Genomic DNA, 23319 nt, shown 5'->3' with positions numbered 1-23319 from the left:
ATGTGGTTATTGCACATTAATGTTTCTCCTCTGGGAGAACGGATGCTAGGTAGGGGTTCTACTTTGCACATTTCTCACATATGAATTATCGTCAGTATTATTCTCACTTGCTTAGTGATGATCTAAGATGCAAAATAAAATGGACTCATGTTTGGGTGTAATTGGAGAGTTGGATGGTTATTTGGCAGATGAGATCTGTGACAAAATCCTGTAAAACATTAAGAAGCCAACTGTACTGTCTCTCCATGTCTGCTTCAGATTCTGCTGCTGATTACAGGATAAAAAAAGCAACACTCCCATCTTGAGTTTGGAAAAGGGAAAGCGAGCGCTGGCCAGCTCTGACTGCTGTTTGTAAGAGTGTGCTGCTTTTTTTATTATTATTATTCAGAATCACACGAGCATTACAGCAGCATAAGCATAGCCACATTATATCTCTACTGCCATCCATTTTTCTTTTTTTTCTTTTTCTTGCAAACAGAAAAAAGAACAAAAACGTAAACAAGGGGTGTTTTCATTAAGATCAACAGAAAAAAAAACTTTATGTAAAGACAAATGGGTGAATAAAATACATCTCAAACAAAAGCAGGGCGATTTTGAGTTTTTGCAGTGAATTCCCGTCATTTCCTCTTCTTCTTCCTGTATCCAAATCCTAAACAACAACAATAACAGCAGCACGGAGGATAATCAACAGCCCAGTAGAAGTTGTTTTGTTTCTTGTCCCTGTAGTTCTCCTTTTCCAGCGTCTTCCAGCGGAGCTTGATCTGGTCTGGTGTTCGTACAAATCCTGCTTCACGCAACTTTTCTCTCACCTTCTTGTAAATCTTCTATCCCGGTACTTTCTACCGTCTACAAATGCAGAAATGTTCATATCCTTCATTACATTTATGAAGTGATTAGTCTCCTCCTGGTCTTGTGTTTCTCCGTGTTTATAAGAACTTCCTGGACTCAAAAGACCAGGATTCCTTGTGAACAGAACATGTGCAGAAAACAAATTCCTGTTCCGTTTGATGGGGATATTCCGTTTGGCGTTTACATGACCCAATATTCAGGTTTTAAAAGGAGTAACCCAGGGGTCAAATTGGGGTTATTAAAAACCGGAATATGAGCAAATTCGGGTTATTCAAAGGGGTTATTGGTGTTTACATGGCCGTGCAAAACCGGGTTATTGCTAATATTCCGGTTAGAAAAGGGTTATTGATGCATGGAAACGTAGACTGTGATATTCTCCATTGGAATTCACAGTATTTTATCCAAACATCCTCTGAAAGGCGACTGTTGGTTTCCCTGTCCTATTTTAACCTAACATAATTTGTATTTACTGTTTTTGAAATAATATTCTATATTACAAATAATAGCAGTGACCAAAACAGCTGCAGAAATACTGCAGGAATGACATAGCAGCAGTTAAATGCAGCCTTCTGTAAGCTTCAAATATCCACTGGGCTTACATCAAATACATCAAAACACAACAATAAAAAAAACTTTTCTGAACTTATCAGGTGAAGTAAACATCAAAAATGCTTTGCCACAAGCTGTAACTGCAGGAACTACGCTAACTCTGGTGATGCAGATCTTCCGAGATGGTATTCCTCGGAGCATCCACATTGTTGGAAACCCTTCTGCATCGTCAGCAGGGATCTCAGGTTCACAGGTGTTTCGCCCCTTAACCTGTACACCTGTACACCTGGCCTGAGTGGGGCAGCAAAGACTGACTAGCCTTCACCTGCAGAAGGGTTCCAACTGTGGGCCCTCTTCAGCCACAGCCATCTTGAGCTGGACTCGGCTGCTGCGGCTATGTCCCTGGTGGCTTTCTTCAGCTGTTTGGGTTCCAGCCCAACCCTCTGGAGAAAGTAGCGCACCGACTTTGCTGGGAACCCGCGGCAGCCGACTTCAATAGGGAAGATGGTTGCGTGCCACCCTTTCAAAACAATATGATCAATATGACTCTGTCCTTCACAGGATAAGTAAAATGGATCACTGCAAAAACTCACAATCTTAACAAGAATATTTGTCTTATTGCTAGTTAAAATGTCTCATTTTTAGTAAAACAAATCTCATTACACTTAAAACAAGACTCATCACTGGAAAAAACAACAATTTTCACCTGTTTCAAGTAGATTTTCACTTGAAATAAGTAGAAAAATCTGCCAGTGGAACAAGATTTTTTTGCTTGTGATGAGAAGATAAATGTTGTCCCACTGGCAGATTTTTCTACTTATTTCAAATGGAAATGTACTTGAAACAGGTGAAAATTGTCAAATAAGTTATTTTTCTGGTGTTATTTTTCTGGTGATGACTCTAAATGTTGAAATAGCAGTAAAACCACATTCATTGATGAAATGACATAAGGGATGGAAAGGGGGGATGGCAGTTTTACAGGGGGATGATTTGGACCGTTTTTATTTCAGGGAGGATGATTTGGACCGTTTTTATTTCAGGGAGGATGATTTGGACCGTTTTTATTTCAGGGGGGATGATTTGGACCGTTTTTATTTCAGGGGGGATGATTTGGACCGTTTTTATTTCAGGGAGGATGCCATCCCCCCTCATCCCCCCTCAACTCCAGTACTGCCTAACCCTAACTCTAACTTGAAAGCTCGGCTGTCTTTGTCTCATTTAAAACTCAAAATGCGGTGATGACAAAAGAGAATAAAAACAACTTGGTGTTTGCCTTCAACCTCTCCTCTGATTTATTCCCCCACTGAGTCCCTTTTTGTTTGTCCTCTATCCTAACGTGGGACACACATCACGTCCAGGAAGCTGCTGTCACTCTGTCCCAGTTTGGAATGACCTTCATATCAGCAATAAAGTCTGAAGGGCAACGGATAAATTAGAGTTCTAGTCTAAAAACTCACTAATACCAGGCTGTGCAGTTCTGTTGTCAAAGGCAAGAAGAAAGAAAGAAAGAAAGAAAGAAAGAAAGAAAGAAAGAAAGAAAGAAAGAAAGAAAGAAAGAAAGAAAGAAAGAAAGAAAGAAAGAAAGAAAGAAAGAAAGAAAGAAAGAAAGAAAGAAAGAAAGAAAGAAAGAAAGAAAGAAAAGAAAAATTCCCGTTGATGACACTTTTTGTATTGGTATTTTTTTTTATCGTTATCGGGATAAATGCCAGAAATTATCGTGATACATTTTTTTGTCCATACCACCCATAACATGTTTAATACGATATCTGTAACCGCTAAGAGTTATATATATATATATATATATATATATATATATATATATATATATATATATATATATATATATATATATATATATATATATATATATATATATATATATATATATATATATATATGTATAGCCTAAATATGATGAGGAAAAGTGACTCCATCCGTTATCCTGTTTGATTTGATTTGATTTTTATTTGTCTCAAACATGTAAAAGCATAAAACAAACGGTATATATAATAATATAAAACAAATAGCACATTACGATGAAGAGCAAGTTTGAGAAGGAGCTGAAGGAAGCAAAGCTTATCAAATTCAGATCCCCCTTATATTGTCATATAGTGTATAATACAATATATATATATATATATATATATATATATATATATATATATATATATATATATATATATATATATATATATATATATATAAAGATAAAGAAAGACATTTTAATTTTCAAAGAAAGCATGAAATGTAATTAGGAAAAAGGGGAAGCTAAGCTTAATTTTCGTCACTAGATGTCCCTACAGGCTCAACTTAGACAAAACACCTGGCAGGCCCAGAAACGGACAGTAAAAAAACCAAAACAAACAGAAAATACCAGGTTTGAGAGAGAGAATCGTGCTGTTGCATTTTGTGACAAAAATGTGAGGCTTATTGTAAGATTTGTGAAAATGTTTTTCCCTCTCAATTTTTAATTTTAGATGAGACGACGGCACCGGCTTTAAGTCTATTGAAAACATAACATATTTTCATATTTTTCACATATTTTTATTTCATTTATGCCATTTTTGATCAGGTAATAACTCATGTGCAACCGTATTGTTATTGTGTGTTATTGTGTGTGCTGCTGCTGCAGCCTCTAATCAAGACTGGGACGTCACACGCGATGCGGCTAGTGATGCTCCAATGCTGCGTTCACGGACCCTCGGAAAAATCTGTAGCCGTGTCTGGTTCTGAATATTCCCTCAAGGCAATCATTTTGCAATACAAAAAACAATTCAAGTAAAAACAAACGTTCTGAGGTTGTTGATAGATGAGAAAAAAAGTCGATTTACTGAAGTGAATAATACAATATTGAAATAGTATGGTGTAAATAAGTATATTTATATCAATATTTATATGGGCATGTGTGTACAAATATATAGAAATATTCAACTATGTGTGTGTATGTATAGGTAAGTGTGTGAGTATAATTATAGTGTAGTTATTATAAATACGTGTTAATAAATGATTAGTGAATGGGGGTAGGATTAATAAGTTTACACTTCTTCCTAATGTAATTAAGATAAGTGTTAAAGTATGAAATTATTTGTTTTGTTGTTTTTTTTTGTTTACTTTGTTTTGTTTTCTTCTCTTCTCTTTAATTGTTGTCTTTTACATGTACAAAATCAAATCAAATCAAATTATATTGTTGCAGTTTGAATTGTTGGGGAAAATATAAACTATAGCCTAAATATGATGAGGAAAAGTGACTCCATCCGTTATCCTGTTTGATTTGATTTGATTTTTATTTGTCTCAAACATGTAAAAGCATAAAACAAACGGTATATATATAATAATATAAAACAAATAGCACATTACGATGAAGAGCAAGTTCGAGAAGGAGCTGAAGGAAGCAAAGCTTATCAAATTCAGATCCCCCTTATATTGTCATATAGTGTATAATACAATTATATTTACATATATATATATATATATATATATATATATATATATATATATATATATATATATATATATATATATATATATATATATATATATATATATATAAGAAGAAAGAGCTGTTGTTGGATCGACTGTACTCATAGATTAAGCAAGAAATCAGAGTTATCATTTTACAGACTGCTGAAAAATAAGCTTAAGAGAGACAAATGGATCACTGCAATTCACAGAAACAACTGGATTCCAGGCACCGAAACGTGGATTTGCGGTTCCCATTTTGTATCAGGTAATGTTGGATTTTTGGGTAGCTAATGTTAAACGGTCAAATCATAAAGTTCGGTGTCCTCATCACTTTAATTTCTACAACAAATCCTGCCTTGAAGTCGGACCAAGCGTCAAGACTTTTGTAAGCCTTCAAGCTTTGCTTCATGTATTTCCCCGGTGTAGAAATTAAGTAAATATAAATATCAGGAAACTGGATTGGTGTCCAAATATTAATGTCCATGGACCACTGGTTCTTGGTAACTGTACCAAATATTAATGTCCATGGACCACTGGTTCTTGGTAACTGTATCAAATATTAATGTCCATGGACCACTGGTTCTTGGTAACTGTACCAAATATTAATGTCCATGGACCACTGGTTCTTGGTAACTGTACGGGTCACTGTCAAGTCCAACTGGCTTTAATTTAAGCCGATAATCAGCTGTTATCCCGTCTTCTCCACTAGTTGCAGCTGTTTTTGCTGATGTTTTTCCACTCAGTGCAGTAAAGGGGCTGGTCCAGTGGAGAAGTGACGTCAATGCAGACCCTCTATACGGGACAATTTCCAAGACAAAATTAAACCTCTAATATTATTTAAGTCTCTGTGTTTCTTATTTCAGTTTGAAAGGCAGAGATCACCTCAATCAGAGCAAAACAATCCGATCTTCAGGCCTCCAGCTGTTTGAGGTCTGAGGTGGACAGAGCTGCTCAGATCAGGATATATATAAGATAAGATAAGATAAGATAATCCTTTAATAGTCCCACAGGGGGGAAATTTCCAGATTACAGCAGCAAAGGGGATAGTGCAAACACAAGAGGCATCAATATCACACAATAATAGTAAAAACACTATAAACAGTATATACAATAATAATAATAAGAAGAAGGAGAATAAAAATAGTAATAAAAAATACTAGTATATAAAAAGAAGAACAGATGGATATTTAAAGATGTTATTTACATAATTGCACGTTGAATATATATATATAATATATATATATAATATATATATGAATATAAATATGAATATATATATATATATATATATATATATATACTCACTCACTCACTCATCTTCTCCCGCTTTATCCGTTCCCGGGTCGCGGGGGCAGCAGCCTCAGCAGGGATGCCCAGACTTCCCTCACCCCAGACACTTCCTCCAGCTCTTCCTCCAGCTCTTCCTCCAGCTCTTCCGGGGGGAGTCCGAGGCGTTCCCAGGCCAGCCGAGAGACATAGTCTCTCCAGCGTGGGTCTCCTGGGTCTTCCCCGGGGTCTCCTCCCGGTGGGACATGCCTGGAACACCTCCCTAGGGAGGCGTCCAGGAGGATCCGGTACAGATGCCCAAGCCACCTCAGCTGACTCCTCTCAATGTGAAGGAGCAGCGGCTCGACTCCGAGCTCCTCCCGGGTGACCGAACTCCTCACCCTATCTCTAAGGGAGCGTCCAGCCACCCTGCGGAGGAAACTCATCTCTAAGGGAGCGTCCAGCCACCCTGCGGAGGAAACTCATCTCTAAGGGAGCGTCCAGCCACCCTGCGGAGGAAACTCATCTCTAAGGGAGCGTCCAGCCACCCTGCGGAGGAAACTCATCTCTAAGGGAGCGTCCAGCCACCCTGCGGAGGAAACTCATCTCTAAGGGAGCGTCCAGCCACCCTGCGGAGGAAACTCATCTCGGCCGCTTGTATCCGCGATCTCTTCCTTTCGGTCACTACCCAAAGTTCATGACCATAGGTGAGGGTAGGGCGTAGATTGACCGGTAAATCGAGAGCTTCGCGTTTCAACTCAGCTCCTTCTTCACCACGACGGTCCGGTACATCGACCGCATAACTGCGGACGCTGCACCGATCCGTCTGTCAATCTCACGCTCTATTGTTCCCTCACTCGTAAACAAGATCCCGAGATACTTGAACTCCTCCACCTGAGGCAGGACTTCTCCACCCACCCGGAGAAGGCATGCCACCCTTTTCCGATGGAGAACCATGGCCTCGGTCTTGGAGGTGCTGATTCTCATCCCTGCCGCGTCGCACTCGGCCGTAAACCGCCCCAGCACATGCTGGAGGTCCCGGTCTGATGAAGCCAACAGGACAACATCATCTGCAAAAAGCAGAGATGAAATCCTGAGGTTCCCAAACCAGATCCCCTCCGGCCCTTGGCTGCGCCTAGAAATCCTGTCCATAAAAATTATGAACAGGACCGGTGACAAAGGGCAGCCCTGCCGGAGTCCAACATGCACCGGGAACAAGTCTGACTTACTGCCGGCAATGAGAACCAGACTCCTGCTTCGATCATACAGAGACCGGACAGCCCTTAATAGAGGGCCCCGGACTCCATACTCACTGACCCCCCACAGAATGGCACGAGGGACACGGTCAAATGCCTTCTCCAGATCCACAAAGCACATGTAGACAGGTTGGGCAAATTCCCATGAACCCTCGAGCACCCTGCGGGGGGTGTGGAGCTGGTCCAGTGTTCCACGACCGGGACGAAAACCATTGTTCCTCCTGAATCCGAGGTTCAACTATCGGCCGTATTCTCCTCTCCAGTACCTTGGCGTAGACTTTCCCGGGGAGGCTGAGAAGTGTGATCCCCCTGTAGTTGGAACACACTCTCCGGTCCCCCTTTTTAAACAGAGGGACCACCACCCCGGTTTGCCACTCCAGCGGTACTGTCCCCTTCCTCCATGCAATGTTGCAGAGGCGTGGCAACCAAGACAGCCCTACGACATCCAGAGACTTGAGGTACTCAGGGCGAATCTCATCCACCCCCGGTGCCACCGAGGAGCTTACGAACCACCTCGGTGACCTCGGCTTGGGTGATGGATGAGCACGCCCCCGAGTCCCCACTCTCTGCTTCCTCAGTGGAAGGCATGTCAGTCGGGTTGAGGAGATCCTCGAAGTATTCCTTCCACCGTCCGACGATGTCCCCAGTCGAGGTCAACAGCTCCCCACCCACACCGTAAATGGTGCCGGCAGAGTACTGCTTCCCCCTTCTGAGGGGCCGAACGGTCCTCCAGAATTTCCTCGAGGCCGACCGAAAGTCCTCCTCCATGGCCTCCCTGAACTCCTCCCAGACCCGAGTTTTTGCCTCCAGGACCGCCCGAGCCGCGGCTCGCTTGGCCTGCCCGTACCTATCTACTGTGTCAGGAGTCCCATAGGCCAACATAGCCCGGTAGGACTCCTTCTTCAGTCTGACGGCACCCTGTACTTCCGGTGTCCACCACCGGGTTCTAGGATTGCCGCCACGACAGGCACCGGAGACCTTGCGTCCACATCTCCGAGCCGCCGCGTCGACAATGGAGGCAGAGAACATGGTCCACTCGAACTCGATGTCCCCCGCCTCCCCCGGGATCCGAGAGAAGCTCTCCCGGAGGTGGGAGTTGAAGATGTCCCTGACAGAGGGCTCGGCCAGACGTTCCCAACAGACCCTCACAATCCGTTTGGGTCTGCCCGGTCTGTCCAACCTCCTCCTCCGCCAGCGCATCCAACTCACCACCAGGTGGTGATCAGTTGACAGCTCAGCCCCTCTCTTCACCCGAGTGTCCAAGACATGCGGCCGAAGGTCAGATGAAACGACAACAAAGTCGATCATTGACCTCCGGCCTAGGGTATATATATAAATTCATGTATAATTACATTTTTTCGGGTTTAGTATTCTGTTTAGTATTTCTTTTGTACATTGCTCATTTTTTATATTGCATTTTTTAATTATTTAGCTATTTATTGGTTATTTTTCTTTTTAGGATATACTTTTTTTCTATACCTTTCATACTTCGTGTGTATTTGTAAATTTGTTAAGAGTGTGTATGTTTGCTACTGCACAAGCAAATTTCTCCTCTGTGGGATTAATAAAGCTATATTCTATTCTATATATATATATATATATATATATATATATATATATATATATATATATATATATATATATATATACACATATATATATATATATATATATATATATATATATATATTATATATATATATATATTATATATATATATATATAGCCTATATCCTTATCTCTTCTTTGGTATATTGTACATTTGTGTATGTAGTACTTGATTATTTGCACTTCTGTATTGTTTCTGAGCTGCTATGGCCAGTGCATTCCCCTGCTGTGGGATTAATAACTATGATTATGAAGCTGTATAATCCGGTAGTGTGGGTGGGCCCTGAAGGCAGCGCGGGGCGGGGCCAGCTCCTCGCTGCTGTCGTCGCTGCTGCCGACGATGCAACACCTCGTTTCCCCGTCGGGCTCCGGGGGAAACAGCCGCTGCTGGGGGGCCCTGCCGGCGCGGAGACCGTGCTCCCACCTCCGCCTCAGCCTTTTCTTCCGTAAGCATCCATGACAGGCCCGCCGGAGCGAGACGCGAGACGAAGATGTTTGCCGGAGAAGGTGAGCCGCGCAGCCGCAGCACGTAGCTTTGCTAGGCGCTACACGCTAGCGAACTACGAGAGCCAGGTATCGCGAGACCTGGGTCTCTGTGTAGTTGCTAGACGCGGGTCTCACTCATGGATGTATTACAGCCCCCGGGTCTGGCAGTCAGAAGGCGCGCCGATTTTTTCCAGTGGCCAGCCGCGGTACTGCAACAGAAAATCCCATGCGGCCCAGAAAGCTTTTTTCCCATAGACCGCAATAGTAAAAGAGAAGCCTCTAAAACTGTTCACAGGACACCTCCAGCTGTAATCACCGGCAATTACTAATCTTTGTATTCTATATTTTTAAGTCATGGACTTTATATCCGTCAAAAATGTTTTATAACGGCCAGAAAAGTCAAAGAAAAGTCTCTTTCTGGGCGTGACGTCACGGATGACGTCACAGCCGTGTCCGTGCATTCCACGGATGTTTATATTAATATATATTATGTAATTATATTATATTAATACATTAATAATATATGTAATGCTATACATGTAATAATATACATTAATTTATGTATTATATTAATACATATTATATTAATATTCGCGGCATTCCCCCGGGGCATGATGGGAGGCCCCAGAGCATCATGGGAGGTGACTCAACTGCGCATGCTCTATGGGCCGCTGTATGCGGAAGTAAACCCGGAAGTCAGAGATTTTTTCGGCTTATGCGCTGGCTGAGCAGAAGGCATTGAAATGAATGGGCGGCCATTTTTAGTCTCCGATCCAGTTTCTATAATACGGCCAGAATGATGATGTATTATAGAAACTGGATTGGAGACTAAAAATGGCCGCCCATTCATTTCAATGCCTTCTGCTCAGCCAGCGCATAAGCCGAAAAAATCTCTGACTTCCGGGTTTACTTCCGCATACAGCGGCCCATAGAGCATGCGCAGTTGAGTCACCTCCCATGATGCTCTGGGGCCTCCCATCATGCCCCGGGGTAATGACGCGAGTATTAATATAATATGTATTAATATAATATCTTAATTAATGTATATTATTACATGTATAGCATTACATATATTATTAATGTATTAATATAATATAATCATATAATATATATTAATATAAAACATCCGTGGAATGCACGGACACGGCTGTGACGTCAGCCGTGACGTCACGCCCAGAAAGAGACTTTTCTTTGACTTTTCTGGCCGTTATAAAACATTTTTGACGGATATAAAGTCCATGACTTAAAAATATAGAATACAAAGATTAGTAATTGCCGGGGATTACAGCTGGAGGTGTCCTGTGAACAGTTTTAGAGGCTTCTCTTTTACTATTGCGGTCTATGGGAAAAAAGCTTTCTGGGCCGCATGGGATTTTTGGTTGCAGTACCGCGGCTGGCCACTGGAAAAAATCGGCGCGCCTTCTGACTGCCAGACCCGGGGGCTGGTCTCACTGGTACAGAGAAGAGATCCGGGTCTCGGCGAACCAGTGAGACCCAGGTCTCGCGAGACCCGGGTCTCTCTGTACCAGAGAGACCCGGGTCTCGCGAGACCTGGGTCTCTGTGTACAACACCGCGGCGTGGGTCTGCTGTTGACAGGATGGCGTTTCCATTTTCCATCCGGTGTGTTACTGTTAACACTGATAAATCCCCAGCTACCGGGGCCACCGGGGGGTGTCGGTGCCCGCCGGGCCTCTCATGGTACTGGTCCCCCCGTCCCTGCAGCCACGAGGCGGCCGCATGGCTCCTGCTGCTGGAGCTGCTGTCACAACACGGACCCGGACCAGGACCGTCCCTGCTGGATATCTGCTTCATTCATGCTTATTTAAGATGAATATTGGTCCAATTATTCCCTCCAATTTAAGTTAATTATTTCTTCAGTTAAATGAAGAAAAAACAGAAATAATAGTGTTTGAAGGAAGAAAGATTAAAGAACCTCCATCAACCAGCTGCAGTTAGTCCAGTGTTCCCAGTGTTGTGCTAGTAACTAGCTACCGTTACTTGTTCATTAAAAAGTAACTCAGTTACAGCAACTTTTTAGTTACTAAAAAAAAAAAACATTTTAAATGCTCCCTTTAATGCCCCTCTAGCCTTAATTTCAGCAGGTACTGTTTGGATTTTCATTGTGCATCCTGTTTTGCGTTCTGATTGGCTAAACAGTCTCCCCGCTTCTTCACTTCCTGTGTCAATCACGTTGGTTGCTTAGCAACAAGCTGAGAACGGCCAATGAACTTCAGCAGCAGCTCAGGAACGGGAGCCTTTGATGAATCGTTACAGTTCTCAGATATAATCCATGGTGGCATGTTGCTGTATAAGGATGCTTTCACACCTGTCCCGTTTGGAGCAGTTGTTCCGAAACGGGAGCGTTTCCCCCTAAAGATCGGATTGTTTGGTATATGTGAACACAGCAATCGCGCTCTGAAACGGCACAAAACAAGCGAGCCGAGATCTCCTAGGAGAGGTGGTCTCGGCTCGCTTCCATTCCAGACCTGAAGCGGTTAATTTTTTTTATTTGTAGTGAGAACATAATCGACACAGCAGCCGACACAACTACATTCATTGTTTATGTGCTCCGCTGCGCAAGGAGAAGAGTCGGTGCAGCCTCCACCACCTTCTCTCCTATTGGACGTGCTGAGATGTCGTCCCCGTGTGGCATGGTGAAATAAAAAAATGTTCAATTCGGGCAGGGTTTGCGCAGCGCAAACCCTGCGCCAGGCGGCCTCTGGCCCGCCGCTGAGCTCTGCTCTGCGCCGGTAGCACATAAATGAATGGGTAAAGCCTGATTTATGGTTACACGTTAAATCGACACCGTAACCTACGCCGTAGGCTCTGCGATGGTGTAACGTGGAACCATAAATCAGCCTAAAGCTGGCGGCTGCGGTCTGCGCTTTACGCCCTATCTGTGAAAGGGGCTTGTTGTTTATCCCGGGGGACGGAAGAGGAAACTCCTTCCACGTTCATTTGACCAATCAGAGAGCAGCTGGTTCGCGCATGGCATTGGTTATCAGCTTTGAAACGGTACAGACGGTTGCCTTGTGAACACAAACCCCACGAACGAGAAATGAAACAACTGTATCGATTTAGCCCCTGAATCGGAACAAAACAAACGAGCCACAGGTGTGAAAGCACCCTAAGAATCTTTTTGCCCAGAAGTAAAAAGAGCGACAACAACGACCCATAACTATGTTCTTCTCTGGAAAAAAAACTCCTGCATCCCGGGCTTTAGGAGAAAAAGACACTACAGAGCGAGTTGGGATGCAGCAGCATCAGAAGAGCAGTGGAATACGACGTGCGAGGCGGTGCTGATCTCCGCAATTTGAAGCCTTGTATAATCATTGTAAAAACTAAACATTGCCAAAACTAATGGCGTTACTGTAACGCGTTACTAAATAACGCATTAGTCCCAACACTGTTTAAGATTAATATTTGCCCATTTATTTCCTCCCATATAAGATAAGATAATCTCCCTCAATGGGGAAATTCACTTTGTGCAGCAGCAGTACACTTAACACACACATGCAGGGAAAGGGTAAAAAATATATTATTATTAATTACAAAATATAAACATTATATACATTGGAATGAAAAAAAAAAAGTAGTTCAGTATGGGAAAAGAAAGAAAAACTGCAAAAAAAAAAAAGCAGGTAGGATGTGTGAGGTAGACACATATTGCACATCTTGTTATTGCACATGTTATTATTGTCCGCAGCAGGCCTGGTTGTTAAATTCATTATTCTTTCTAAATATCCCAATATTTTGCGCTGGACAAGGAGAAGACTATCATGTAATACTTTGTCCCAAACTACTATATCACGGCATCTTTAAGGGCCACGTTTCCACATATTTACAAAAACTGATATTTCCCGCTCTACGTTTTTGAAAAATCTCATCATTTACACGAACCTGCATAAATACGCTGTTAAGGTGCTATGAGCAGCCAAACCTACAGGGGGCAGTGTAATGAGAAGATAAAGTCATGCTAGCCAATCGGAATCCTGGAAAAAAACATCAACAAATGACACGTGGCCAAACAAATTGTAAACACAGGTCGCACACATGACACTGGTGACGTTTCTGTCACATAATGTGACATTCTGAAGCCTAAATGTCCGTTTCTCTCTGTTTACAAGCAAACGTGAAGACAGAGGTTTTGCAAATCTCCACTTTGGCCGGAGTTTTCAGGAATGATGGTTTTTGGTGACTTTGAGCTTCGTTTTCGTGTAAACGAACGGCCAAAACGCATGAAAACACCACCGTTTTTGTTACGTGTAAACGGGGCATAAGGGTTTTAAGATTTATTCAGATGCATATTAGGGGTGGGCGATATGACCTAAAATTAATATCACGGTATTTTTCATCTTTTGAACGGTGACGGTATAATATCACGGTATTTTTTGGTACGTTTTGGGAGGAGTAGCCTGTCCTGTCCCTTTATGTGAATAAGGTTAATATTTTTATAATATAATAAGTAAATGGTAGTATCCTTATCAAAAAGAGACATGGGAGAGTATTATGCATTCTCAACATATTTATTTGGCAAAAAACCTAAAGATCTTACATATATATATATATATATATATATATATATATATATATATATATATATATATATATATATAATATTATATTATATTTATTTTTATTATATTATATTTTAAATATTTTGTAAACCTGTCTTAAAATGTAATACTGGACCTCGGTTGGGCTGGTTGGACAGCGGGTGGTGGAAAAATTCCCTTAATTATATTCTCTTATTCTCTAATTTTCTTCTAAAGCCCGCGGTACAGGTGCTTTTTTTCGAGAGAAGAACATGGTTATGGGTATTTTTTTGTCACTCTCTTTCTTTTGGGCAAAAAGATTCTTTTAAGCCGACATTCATAAATTTTTTCTCCATCTTGAAGTCGGTGACTGGTATTCCGGCAGGTTGAAACAGCGCTCTGCGCTCCGTTGCCGTCAAAGACCCGCCCAGCTCCACTTCTGATTGGCTAGTGTTAGTTTGGTTGAGCCAGAGCTGCTTTCCTCTCATTCCATTGGTAGACGAACTCGGTTGACTCAACCTTTTTTTTTCTCTCAAACCTTTTTTTTTTTTTTTTAAAGCACTCAAACTCGCACGCCGAGAAAAAAAACTCCGTACGCCGGAGATCCGGCACGGTGCCGGAATACTTTAAGCCCTGCATTTCTTACTACTCTTGTCGTAAGGTGTAGCAGCATAAACGATGCCTGCAGTGAAAGCTGTTTAGTCTTGGGACGTGCTCCGCTGGAGCTGCTCAGCAGCACCAGCGGAGCAGCGGTCCCAGCGGGACCAGCTGCTGGTCCCACTTGCGCTCGTTTTGGCCCGGGTTGCCTCTTCATATTCACGGGCGTGCGTGTTTTTTAAGTGATGAAACAGGTTGCTTGTGTTTCCACCTCTTGCTGTCACAACACGGCAGCAAACCTTGCATATCACCGACGTTTTTAATTCCTTATTTAGGCTTATTATTTTATAATTGATTTATTACGGTATTGACGGTATTGCAAAATCCATGTCGTGGCGCAGTTTCACACCGGTGATGACTATGACACCGGTGTACCGCCCACCCCTAATGCATATGTTCATATGGATATGCTCATCCTCCTGTTTTGTATCTGACTTTGCCTTTGGCTTGCATTGAGTTTGTATTGTGCTTCCAATAATCATCTGTGTCTTGTATGTGCAGGAATCTGCAGCCATGGGTTTGTTCTTTGGCCTTGGATGAGCTGAAATAAGCTGGACCCACGATACTCCACCAAGCGGCCCCTGCCCAAAGCAGGGGGTCCCCTCTCCCCATCTCCAGCTATGGCCGGCTTCAAGAGGGGTTACGATGGCAAGATCGCCGGCCTGTACGACCTGGACAAGACGCTGGGCCGCGGCCACTTCGCCGTGGTCAAGCTGGCGCGCCACGTCTTCACCGGGGAGAAAGTGGCCGTGAAGGTGATTGACAAGACTAAGCTGGACACCGTAGCGACGGGTCACCTTTTCCAGGAAGTCCGCTGCATGAAGCTGGTGCAGCACCCCAATATCGTGCGCCTGTACGAAGTGATAGACACTCAGACCAAGCTTTACCTCATCCTGGAGCTCGGCGACGGAGGGGACATGTTCGACTACATCATGAAACACGAGGAAGGTCTGAACGAAGACCTGGCTAAGAAGTACTTTGCCCAGATTGTCCACGCCATCTCCTACTGCCACCGTCTGCACGTGGTCCACCGGGACCTGAAGCCGGAGAACGTGGTCTTCTTTGAAAAACAAGGACTCGTGAAGCTCACCGACTTTGGATTCAGTAATAAATTTCAGCCGGGGAAAAAGCTGACTACTAGTTGTGGATCTCTGGCGTACTCTGCACCAGAAATACTGCTGGGGGACGAGTATGATGCGCCAGCTGTAGGTACGTAAAACATGTAGGCAGATGAGTGCTGCTCAAGTAATGAAGTAAATCATAATAACTAGAAAATTTCAGGACATTTTGAAATGGGCATGCCCTACTGCCCATTCGTCCCCTCTCGCTGCTTTGGTTTGGGGCTGTGGTTGTGTTTAAGGTTGTTTTGGTTGTGTTTAAGGTGGTTCTGGTTGTGTTTAAGGTGGTTCTGGTTGTGTTTAAGGTTGTCTTGGTTGTGTTTAAGGTTGTCTTGGTTGTGTTTAAGGTTGTTTTGGTTGTGTTTAAGGTTGTTTTGGTTGTGTTTAAGGTTGTTTTGGTTGTGTTTAAGGTGGTATTGGTTGTGTTTAAGGTGGTTCTGGTTGTGTTTAAGGTTGTCTTGGTTGTGTTTAAGGTTGTCTTGGTTGTGTTTAAGGTTGTTTTGGTTGTGTTTAAGGTTGTTCTGGTTGTGTCGGAGGTGGTACTGGCCATGTTTGGGGTTATTAATAATGGCCAATAAACCAAACCAAGGCCTGGATGTACGTTGCGGTTCGGGCCACATTTACGGATGATTTATTCATATTCTCCCCCTTAAAAATGCATATGTTTGGTTGCCATGGTAACAAGCCCCATAGGTTAGAATTGGACAATTTGCCTTCAATATCTCAAAAGTTGTAAACAGCCCGAGTCCAGAGTCTTTTAACATTGGATCGATGTCTGCGACATCGTGTTGCCGAGCAACAAGCATCCAAATGTCCGTTAGCCTGAAAATTAGAATAGTTGAATATCTCAAAAACCGTAATAGCTGGCATGATGAGACTAAAGTATGTTGTAGTACAACGCGTCCCGGGTTTGTCAATGTTGTAATGATGTCTGTGCGATTAAACCGTTGCCTAGCAACAAGCATCCAAAATGAAATTTTTAAAATTGAAAGTTAAATATTGCAAAAACCGTAATAAGTAGCATGATGAGGTTGTACGGTCCAATGTACGGCCGTTGTACGGCACGGTTAGTGCCAATCGGGCAGAGTGTTTGTAAATTTGAACAATGTCTCTACGATAAAGTTGCTTTTTGGCATCTAGCGTTGCCACGGTAACACTTTTAACTGAGAAAAGTAATGCCCATCGATGCACGATGGAGACGCATCTAATGATGTATGCCATGCATGGGTGCACATTGCGGTTCGGGCCGTATTAACGGACGAAAAAAGCGCGTGGAATAATAAGAAGAAGAAGAAAAAAAGGGAAACCTTTTCTGTATACTATTCACCTTCATTTTTCAGGTTTTTTCCACATCAGAGCGGGGTCATGCTTTACACCCGCTGCTGCGCAGGGGGATTTTTGCGACTTGCCGTTTCTGTATACTAGTATAATTAAAGGAATCAACCAAGAGGATCTGAGACACATTTTTGCAACCATATATGAAGATATATCCATTTTCCCCATCGCAGTTGTCATTTTGTCTTGCTTGATCTTTTAACTGCCTTGGGTTTTATTGACCAGGCTTGTTGCCTGTGGCTCTGACTCTGTCTCTGCACCATTTATAAACCACTTATAAAACCTCTCCCAGAAATTCTCATTTGGGGCCATAACACACACACGCTTATCCAAGCAAACTCCAAAAGTATACAAAGGCATCAGAGTGAAACCAGAGTGCAGCAGTGTTGGAAAGAGACTGGCATCTGTTTTCCACTGTCACAATATATGTCCGTGTTAACAAGCGTTTCTTTTTTTGGTTCTTGGACTTGCTTGAGACATCAGCCTGTGTATTAGCGGTGTGTTGCCAGCAGTGCTTGACACTGATGGTCGTGCTGATGGCTGTAGGCCATGTGGTGCAGGGTCAGCTCTACTTACACTAATGTCTGTGGGTGTCCGGTTGCACTGAATTAACTGTCCCATTGATTTTCCATGAAGACTGACAGATCGTGTCCTTCCATGAAATGACACAGCAGCTTTTATATTGACTAGCTTCATTGATTAAAAAAAAAAAAGAAGAAGAAATGATGCCACTACTGGCACTTTTACACTAGTACCTACTCAGCCCGTCTCGACTCGCCCTCGTTTCTTTTCAATACCAAGATGAGAAGTAGGCGAGAAGACAACAACAGTAAAGATGTAGAACCTGGAGGAGATGATAGATGTGCTGCTGGATCTGTGGCTTGTGTTTGATATCAAGTTAAAAAATGAGAGTGAGAGAAGCTTCAAACGCTTTTCCTTTGTTTATTTGTTTGTCTCTGCGCTGCTGAAAAGTCAGCTGGAGCCGTGAGCAGCTATGAAGAGACAGAGCTCCTGGTAGATCTGGTCGTTCCTTATCGCCCGTCTACATCCCTTTTTTAATTCTCTCCTCAGACACCAGGTTTATGAACATCTGCACCTCAGAGTTGGATCAGAAACTTTTGCTGCCATTGCTGGTTGAATAAAATGAACAAGAATCCGTCAGAGTCTCTTTCTCTGATTTCCTCCTCCTGACTCAGACGTCTGACTCCAACCCCCCGACCAATCGGTGGCCTGTAGTGTGATGATGTCAGATACAGCCGACTCAGCAGCTTAGAACCTCGGCAGAGTAGTTACAGAAAAGTATCTACTCGGCAGGTTGGACCTCTAGTACAGGGGTGTCCAAAGTCGGTCCTCGAGGGCCGGTGTCCTGCATGTTTTAGATGTCTCCTTGCTTCAACACACCTGATTCAAATTAATGGTCGTCACCAGCTTGCCATCAAGGTCTGGACAACTCTGTTGGTGACACAGTTACTTTTATCACGGTGTGCTGAACAAGGGAAACATCTAAAACCTGCAGGACACCGGCCCTCGAGGACCGACTTTGGACACCCCTGCTCTACTGGGAAAGAACCAAACTGAGTCGAATCGGGCTGAGTAGGTACTAGTGGAAAAGCGCCATAAGCCTAGTGGTCAATGAAATGTTTGTAGGTGCTCAGAAGGCGTTTGTGTATGTGGTTATCGTCCTAAAAGATTTTAAATTCAACCGGGTGTCGTTTACTTCTGTTTCAAACAAACTTGAGCATGGCTGAGGAAAATCCTTTTTTCATTTCTCCCCCACCCACCCTGCATCCACTCAGCCCTTAAACATTGATGTTGTATATTTGGGTGTGGAGAGTGCACGAGTAACTTACTTCTCTGGAGCTGTGCCCTGTTATCTTTTAGAAAGTATAAATTAGAGATGCACCGATGAGGATTTTGAGGGCCGATCACCAAAAGATCCAGATATTGCCGATCACAGCGCGAAATCCACAAATTTGTCAATATCGTTGTCTCATGTACAACACTTGACATTGTATTATTAGGTATAAAAATTAGGAGATGAAAAAGTATCATAAATTGACAGTTTTATTTCAGGCTGAGGCAATGTGCAATATTTCACCCCCTCGAGATTCTTGGAGATGATTAGACTTGGGGCCAGTCCCAATCCCCCCCCTAGTCCTACTTTTCATCCCTACCCCTAAATTTTGTGCGTTCCCGTGAGGGTAGTGGTGTCCCAATTCCTCTTTGCATGTAGGGGTAGTGGGCATAACGAGGGGTAGTGTGTATGAATCTGGCCCTTTACAGCGAGGGATTTCAGATAGTGACTCGCTGACTGAGGGCCAGAAAAATTTCCCAGAATGCTTTACGTCATCATTTGCAGACTGAATCAAACAAAAAAACATGGCGGACATTTCTCATTTTTTAGTGAATAAAATCAATATTTTGAGTTAGTTTCTGCATAAAAATGCGTTTTGATTACATTTCTAGCGAGGAATATATATTTTACTTTCATAATATTCACTCAGTGAATGTACATAATCACTCGCTTGCTCGTTTTTTCAGATCTCGCCAGAATAAAGGCTGATTTATGGTTCCGCGTTACACCAACGCAGAGCCTACGGCGTAGGTTACGCGGTGACGCGCGCCGTACGATGCGCGTCGCCGCGTAACCTACGGAGTAGGTTCTGCGTCGATTTAACGCAGAACCAGAAATCAGCTCCCGAGCCGGCGGCTCTTCTCATCCCCCGAAAACATCGGATCAAATTTCTTAACAGGCGTTATTTGGATAAACTGAGCCCAGGTTGGGGATCTTAACGGTTACTTTTACGCCTGAAAAAAATATTAAAACTTAATAAAGTGGCATATTAACAGCGCTACAGCGGAAATTAAAACAGCTTTTAGCTCTCGGCTTCCTGATATGGTGTGATGTATGTGCAAACGTAACTACGCAGTCACTTACGTACCCGAACGTAAACCACGCAGTGACGTAGCAAGTGGTGTCCCAATCCCTAGGGAACATTACAAAGCCCTACCCCTTGTGGTTTCATTTTGAGGGTGAAGTGGTAGTGGGTGAGGGCTAGTGGTAGTGAGTATGGTGAACATTGGGATTGGCCCTTAGTTTACAAAGAGTAAGTGTAGCTTATTAACTTAAGCTTTCCTGTGGTAATAATTATTTTCAACATGTGCACCAACACAGACAACAGTAGACATGTCATTCTCTTAGCGTTGATAAAAGTTGTTAACTATAAACCTTAGTTTTCCTGTGGAAAAAGGAATTAAATAAAAATGAATTGTGAATTATTGAGCTTTGTGAAAGCTTTAGTGGTAGCATCCGCCGTGTGTGAGGAAACTCTTGTGAGTGAAGCTCTTCACACTAGAACTACAAATGTCACTTGTGAAGTGACTGACACGATTGTCGTCCTGCATGAGGCTGGATCAAAACCAATAGGGGTATTATCGGCCGATACTGATCGGTTGCCGATCGATCGGTGCATCTCTACCCACAGCCAAGTAGCTGCACAAAAAGGAAGTACTAACCGGTACTATCACCTAGTGAAACCCCTTAAATCAGAGTGGAGTCCAGCTAAGCCGAGCTCAGTGGAAAAGACCTGTAAGGTTTGGGTGTGTGAAACGTGTAACTGGTGCTAAATGTGTTTCTCTGTGGTGGATGATCTCGTTTTTGGTTCTGTGTGTGTATTTAGAGAGGACGAGGTGATGTAACGTGTGCTATGACAGGCTTTTACTGATGGTAGAAAATAAAAATAAGTGAGTGGGTTTCCAAATATATCCTGGCAGCCTTTAAGTTGTCTGGGGGGCCTCCCACGGTATGAACACTAGAAAACTCTGGTTGTACTTGTGACAGGTAGAGGCTGCTGACTGTTTCCTGCTTGCTTTATGGCTTGGCTTCTTGACCTTTGTTTGCCCCACAACCATCCTTAGATTAGATTAGATTGTCCTTTATTCCTCCCTCAGTGGGGAATTCGCTACCCAGTTGTGCTATGGTACATTGTTCGAACAAAAATATATTTCCAAGCCTCTGTCCCCCCCCTTCTCCCCATGTGCACAACCTGGAGCAAAACTCTTCCCCTCGTCTGCTTGTTTTGGTTCGGTGCCCCCTGTCTGTTTCCAGTTTATCTAGTTTTTCATACGGGAGGTTTAACAAACCCTTAGATAAACCTTGAACTTGAGGTTTCCTGAACATGGGTCAACCAAACCCAAGCTTTCACTTCCACTTATGAATCAGATCCATCAAATGTGGCTCACTCAACGCAACGTTGTGCCCTTTCATGGCTAACTTATGTAGACGTTATTAGAGATGCACCGATCAGGATTTTGAGGGCCGATCTCCAAAATCAGTATCTGCCGATCCATAAATTGCGATCACAGCGTGAAATCCATAAATTCTTCAATATTGTTGTCTCATGTACACGACACTGACATTGTATTATTAGGTATCAAAATTAGGAGATGAGAAAGTATCGTGAATTGACTGTTTTATTGCAGGCTGAGGCAAAGTGCAATATTTCACCCTCTAGAGAGGATTTAGACTGATGTAGCTTATTAACTTAAGCTTTCTTGTGGTTAAAAAATGTGTACAACACAACGTGCAGTACACTAACACACACAACAGTAGACATATCACTCTCTTAGAGTTGATACAAGTTGTAAACCTTAGTTTTCCTGTGGAAAAAGGAATTCAATCTTAAAAATAAAAAATTAATTATTAAGCTTTAGCGATAGCATCCGCCGCGTGTGAGGAAACTCTTGTGGGTGAAGAAAAACTTCACACTAGAACTCCAAATGTCACTCGTGAAGCGACTGACACGACTGTTGTCCTGCGTTAGGGTTTGGACTGTATATAATCTGGTATAACTCCTTTTGAACTATTATTTTGAAAATCAGATGAAAACCGATAGGCCGATACCGATCGCTTGCCGATCGATCGGGTCATCTCTAAACGCAACGCTGTGCCCTTTCATGGCTAACTTATGTAGACATCATCTCTGGGGCATCCAAACCCCAATAAGGATGGTGAAAAATGGATAATCCACTTGTTAGATTTAGGGCCACAAGTTCTTCCAGAGGCTCATGAAGATGACACAACTATAATGATTTAATGAAGCTGCAGACCACATGGACACCGGCCAAGGACAACTTGGCTAAGAAGTACCGTATAAATGCAGGCATGATCATTCATGTGAGCAACACAAAATTACTCTTAGAGTACACGTTTACTTATGAAAGACATTTTTATGATGATGTTTTAATAACAATCAAAAAGGCTGCAGCAACAAGTGAAACCTGCTCTCTGGAATGCTCCCAAGTTCAGGTCCATGAACTAAACAAACCCGGCTTTGTTCAGAGGGAGTGCTGGAGAATATAGGCAGGGCTTCTTTGAAAAGAAAAAGGAAAGTAGTTTTACACGGCAGTTTGCAAACGCATAAGTTAGGGCTGGGTATTGTTAAGAACCTCATGATTCCATTAGATTCGATTCGATGCTTGAGGCTCCTTTTAAGAAATGAGACTCTCTAGCGCCACCCTTCACCACGACGGCCGTCGGGGGTACTGCAGCCAACAGTGAAGCCGGCACGGGAGAACGGGGAGAACGTGCATGCAGCGTCATGTGACGTCACATCCACAGCCCACCGCGGGAAATTCGGCCCCCGAACTGCAGCACATTTTGCAGCACACAGCCTGTTCAAGGCAACGGAGAGATACACTAGAGGGCTCATTCTTTTTGGTTTGGAACGCTTCATCTGACATTATTACTAGAAAACTTAAAAAGTATACACATTTTTTTCATAAATCTTGTCTCAATCCTGCCTCAAGCTCCTTTTAAGTTTGGATTCGATTGTGTTTCGATATTGATTTAAATGCTTCGATATCGATTCAGTAAGACGTAGAAATACACAAATACCTGTTGGCAATTTTTCATTGTTTTTATTTTCATGCCTATAACACGTGGCATGTTACTTCCCATAGCAATTAACTGAGCAATTAAACTTAGCAGCACCATAATGGCTCACCTGTGCATTTGTACAGTAGTACAAAAGTTAAAATAAAAAAAAAAACACATGACAGTTCTGTGCCAACATGATCCGCAGGTTTGTCGTGTTGCTGTTCGGCCTCCACCACCTTCTCTCCTATTGGACACACCGAGATGTCCTCACAGCGCGGCACGGTGGAATTGAAAAATGTTAAATTCGGGCAGGCAGGCG

The 23319-nt window shown here is 42.9% G+C and overlaps 1 protein-coding gene across 1 annotated transcript in view; it reads left to right on the top strand.

The window, feature by feature from the left end:
• Positions 1 to 9304: 9304 nt before the first annotated feature.
• LOC133440848 (SNF-related serine/threonine-protein kinase-like) overlaps positions 9305 to 23319 on the top strand; it is a 43769-nt gene continuing 29754 nt past the window's right edge. The window contains exons 1-2 of the mRNA XM_061718175.1: positions 9305 to 9497; positions 15171 to 15878. Coding sequence (XP_061574159.1) covers positions 15290 to 15878 — 589 coding nt within the window. The 5' untranslated portion in view covers positions 9305 to 9497; positions 15171 to 15289. The remainder of the gene's footprint in view (positions 9498 to 15170; positions 15879 to 23319) is intronic.

This window comes from Cololabis saira, chromosome 3 (genome assembly GCF_033807715.1).
Source record: "Cololabis saira isolate AMF1-May2022 chromosome 3, fColSai1.1, whole genome shotgun sequence".
Taxonomy (NCBI): domain Eukaryota; kingdom Metazoa; phylum Chordata; class Actinopteri; order Beloniformes; family Belonidae; genus Cololabis; species Cololabis saira.
The sequence above is the reverse complement of the archived record's forward strand: the minus strand, read 5'-3'. Positions and strand labels throughout refer to the sequence as shown.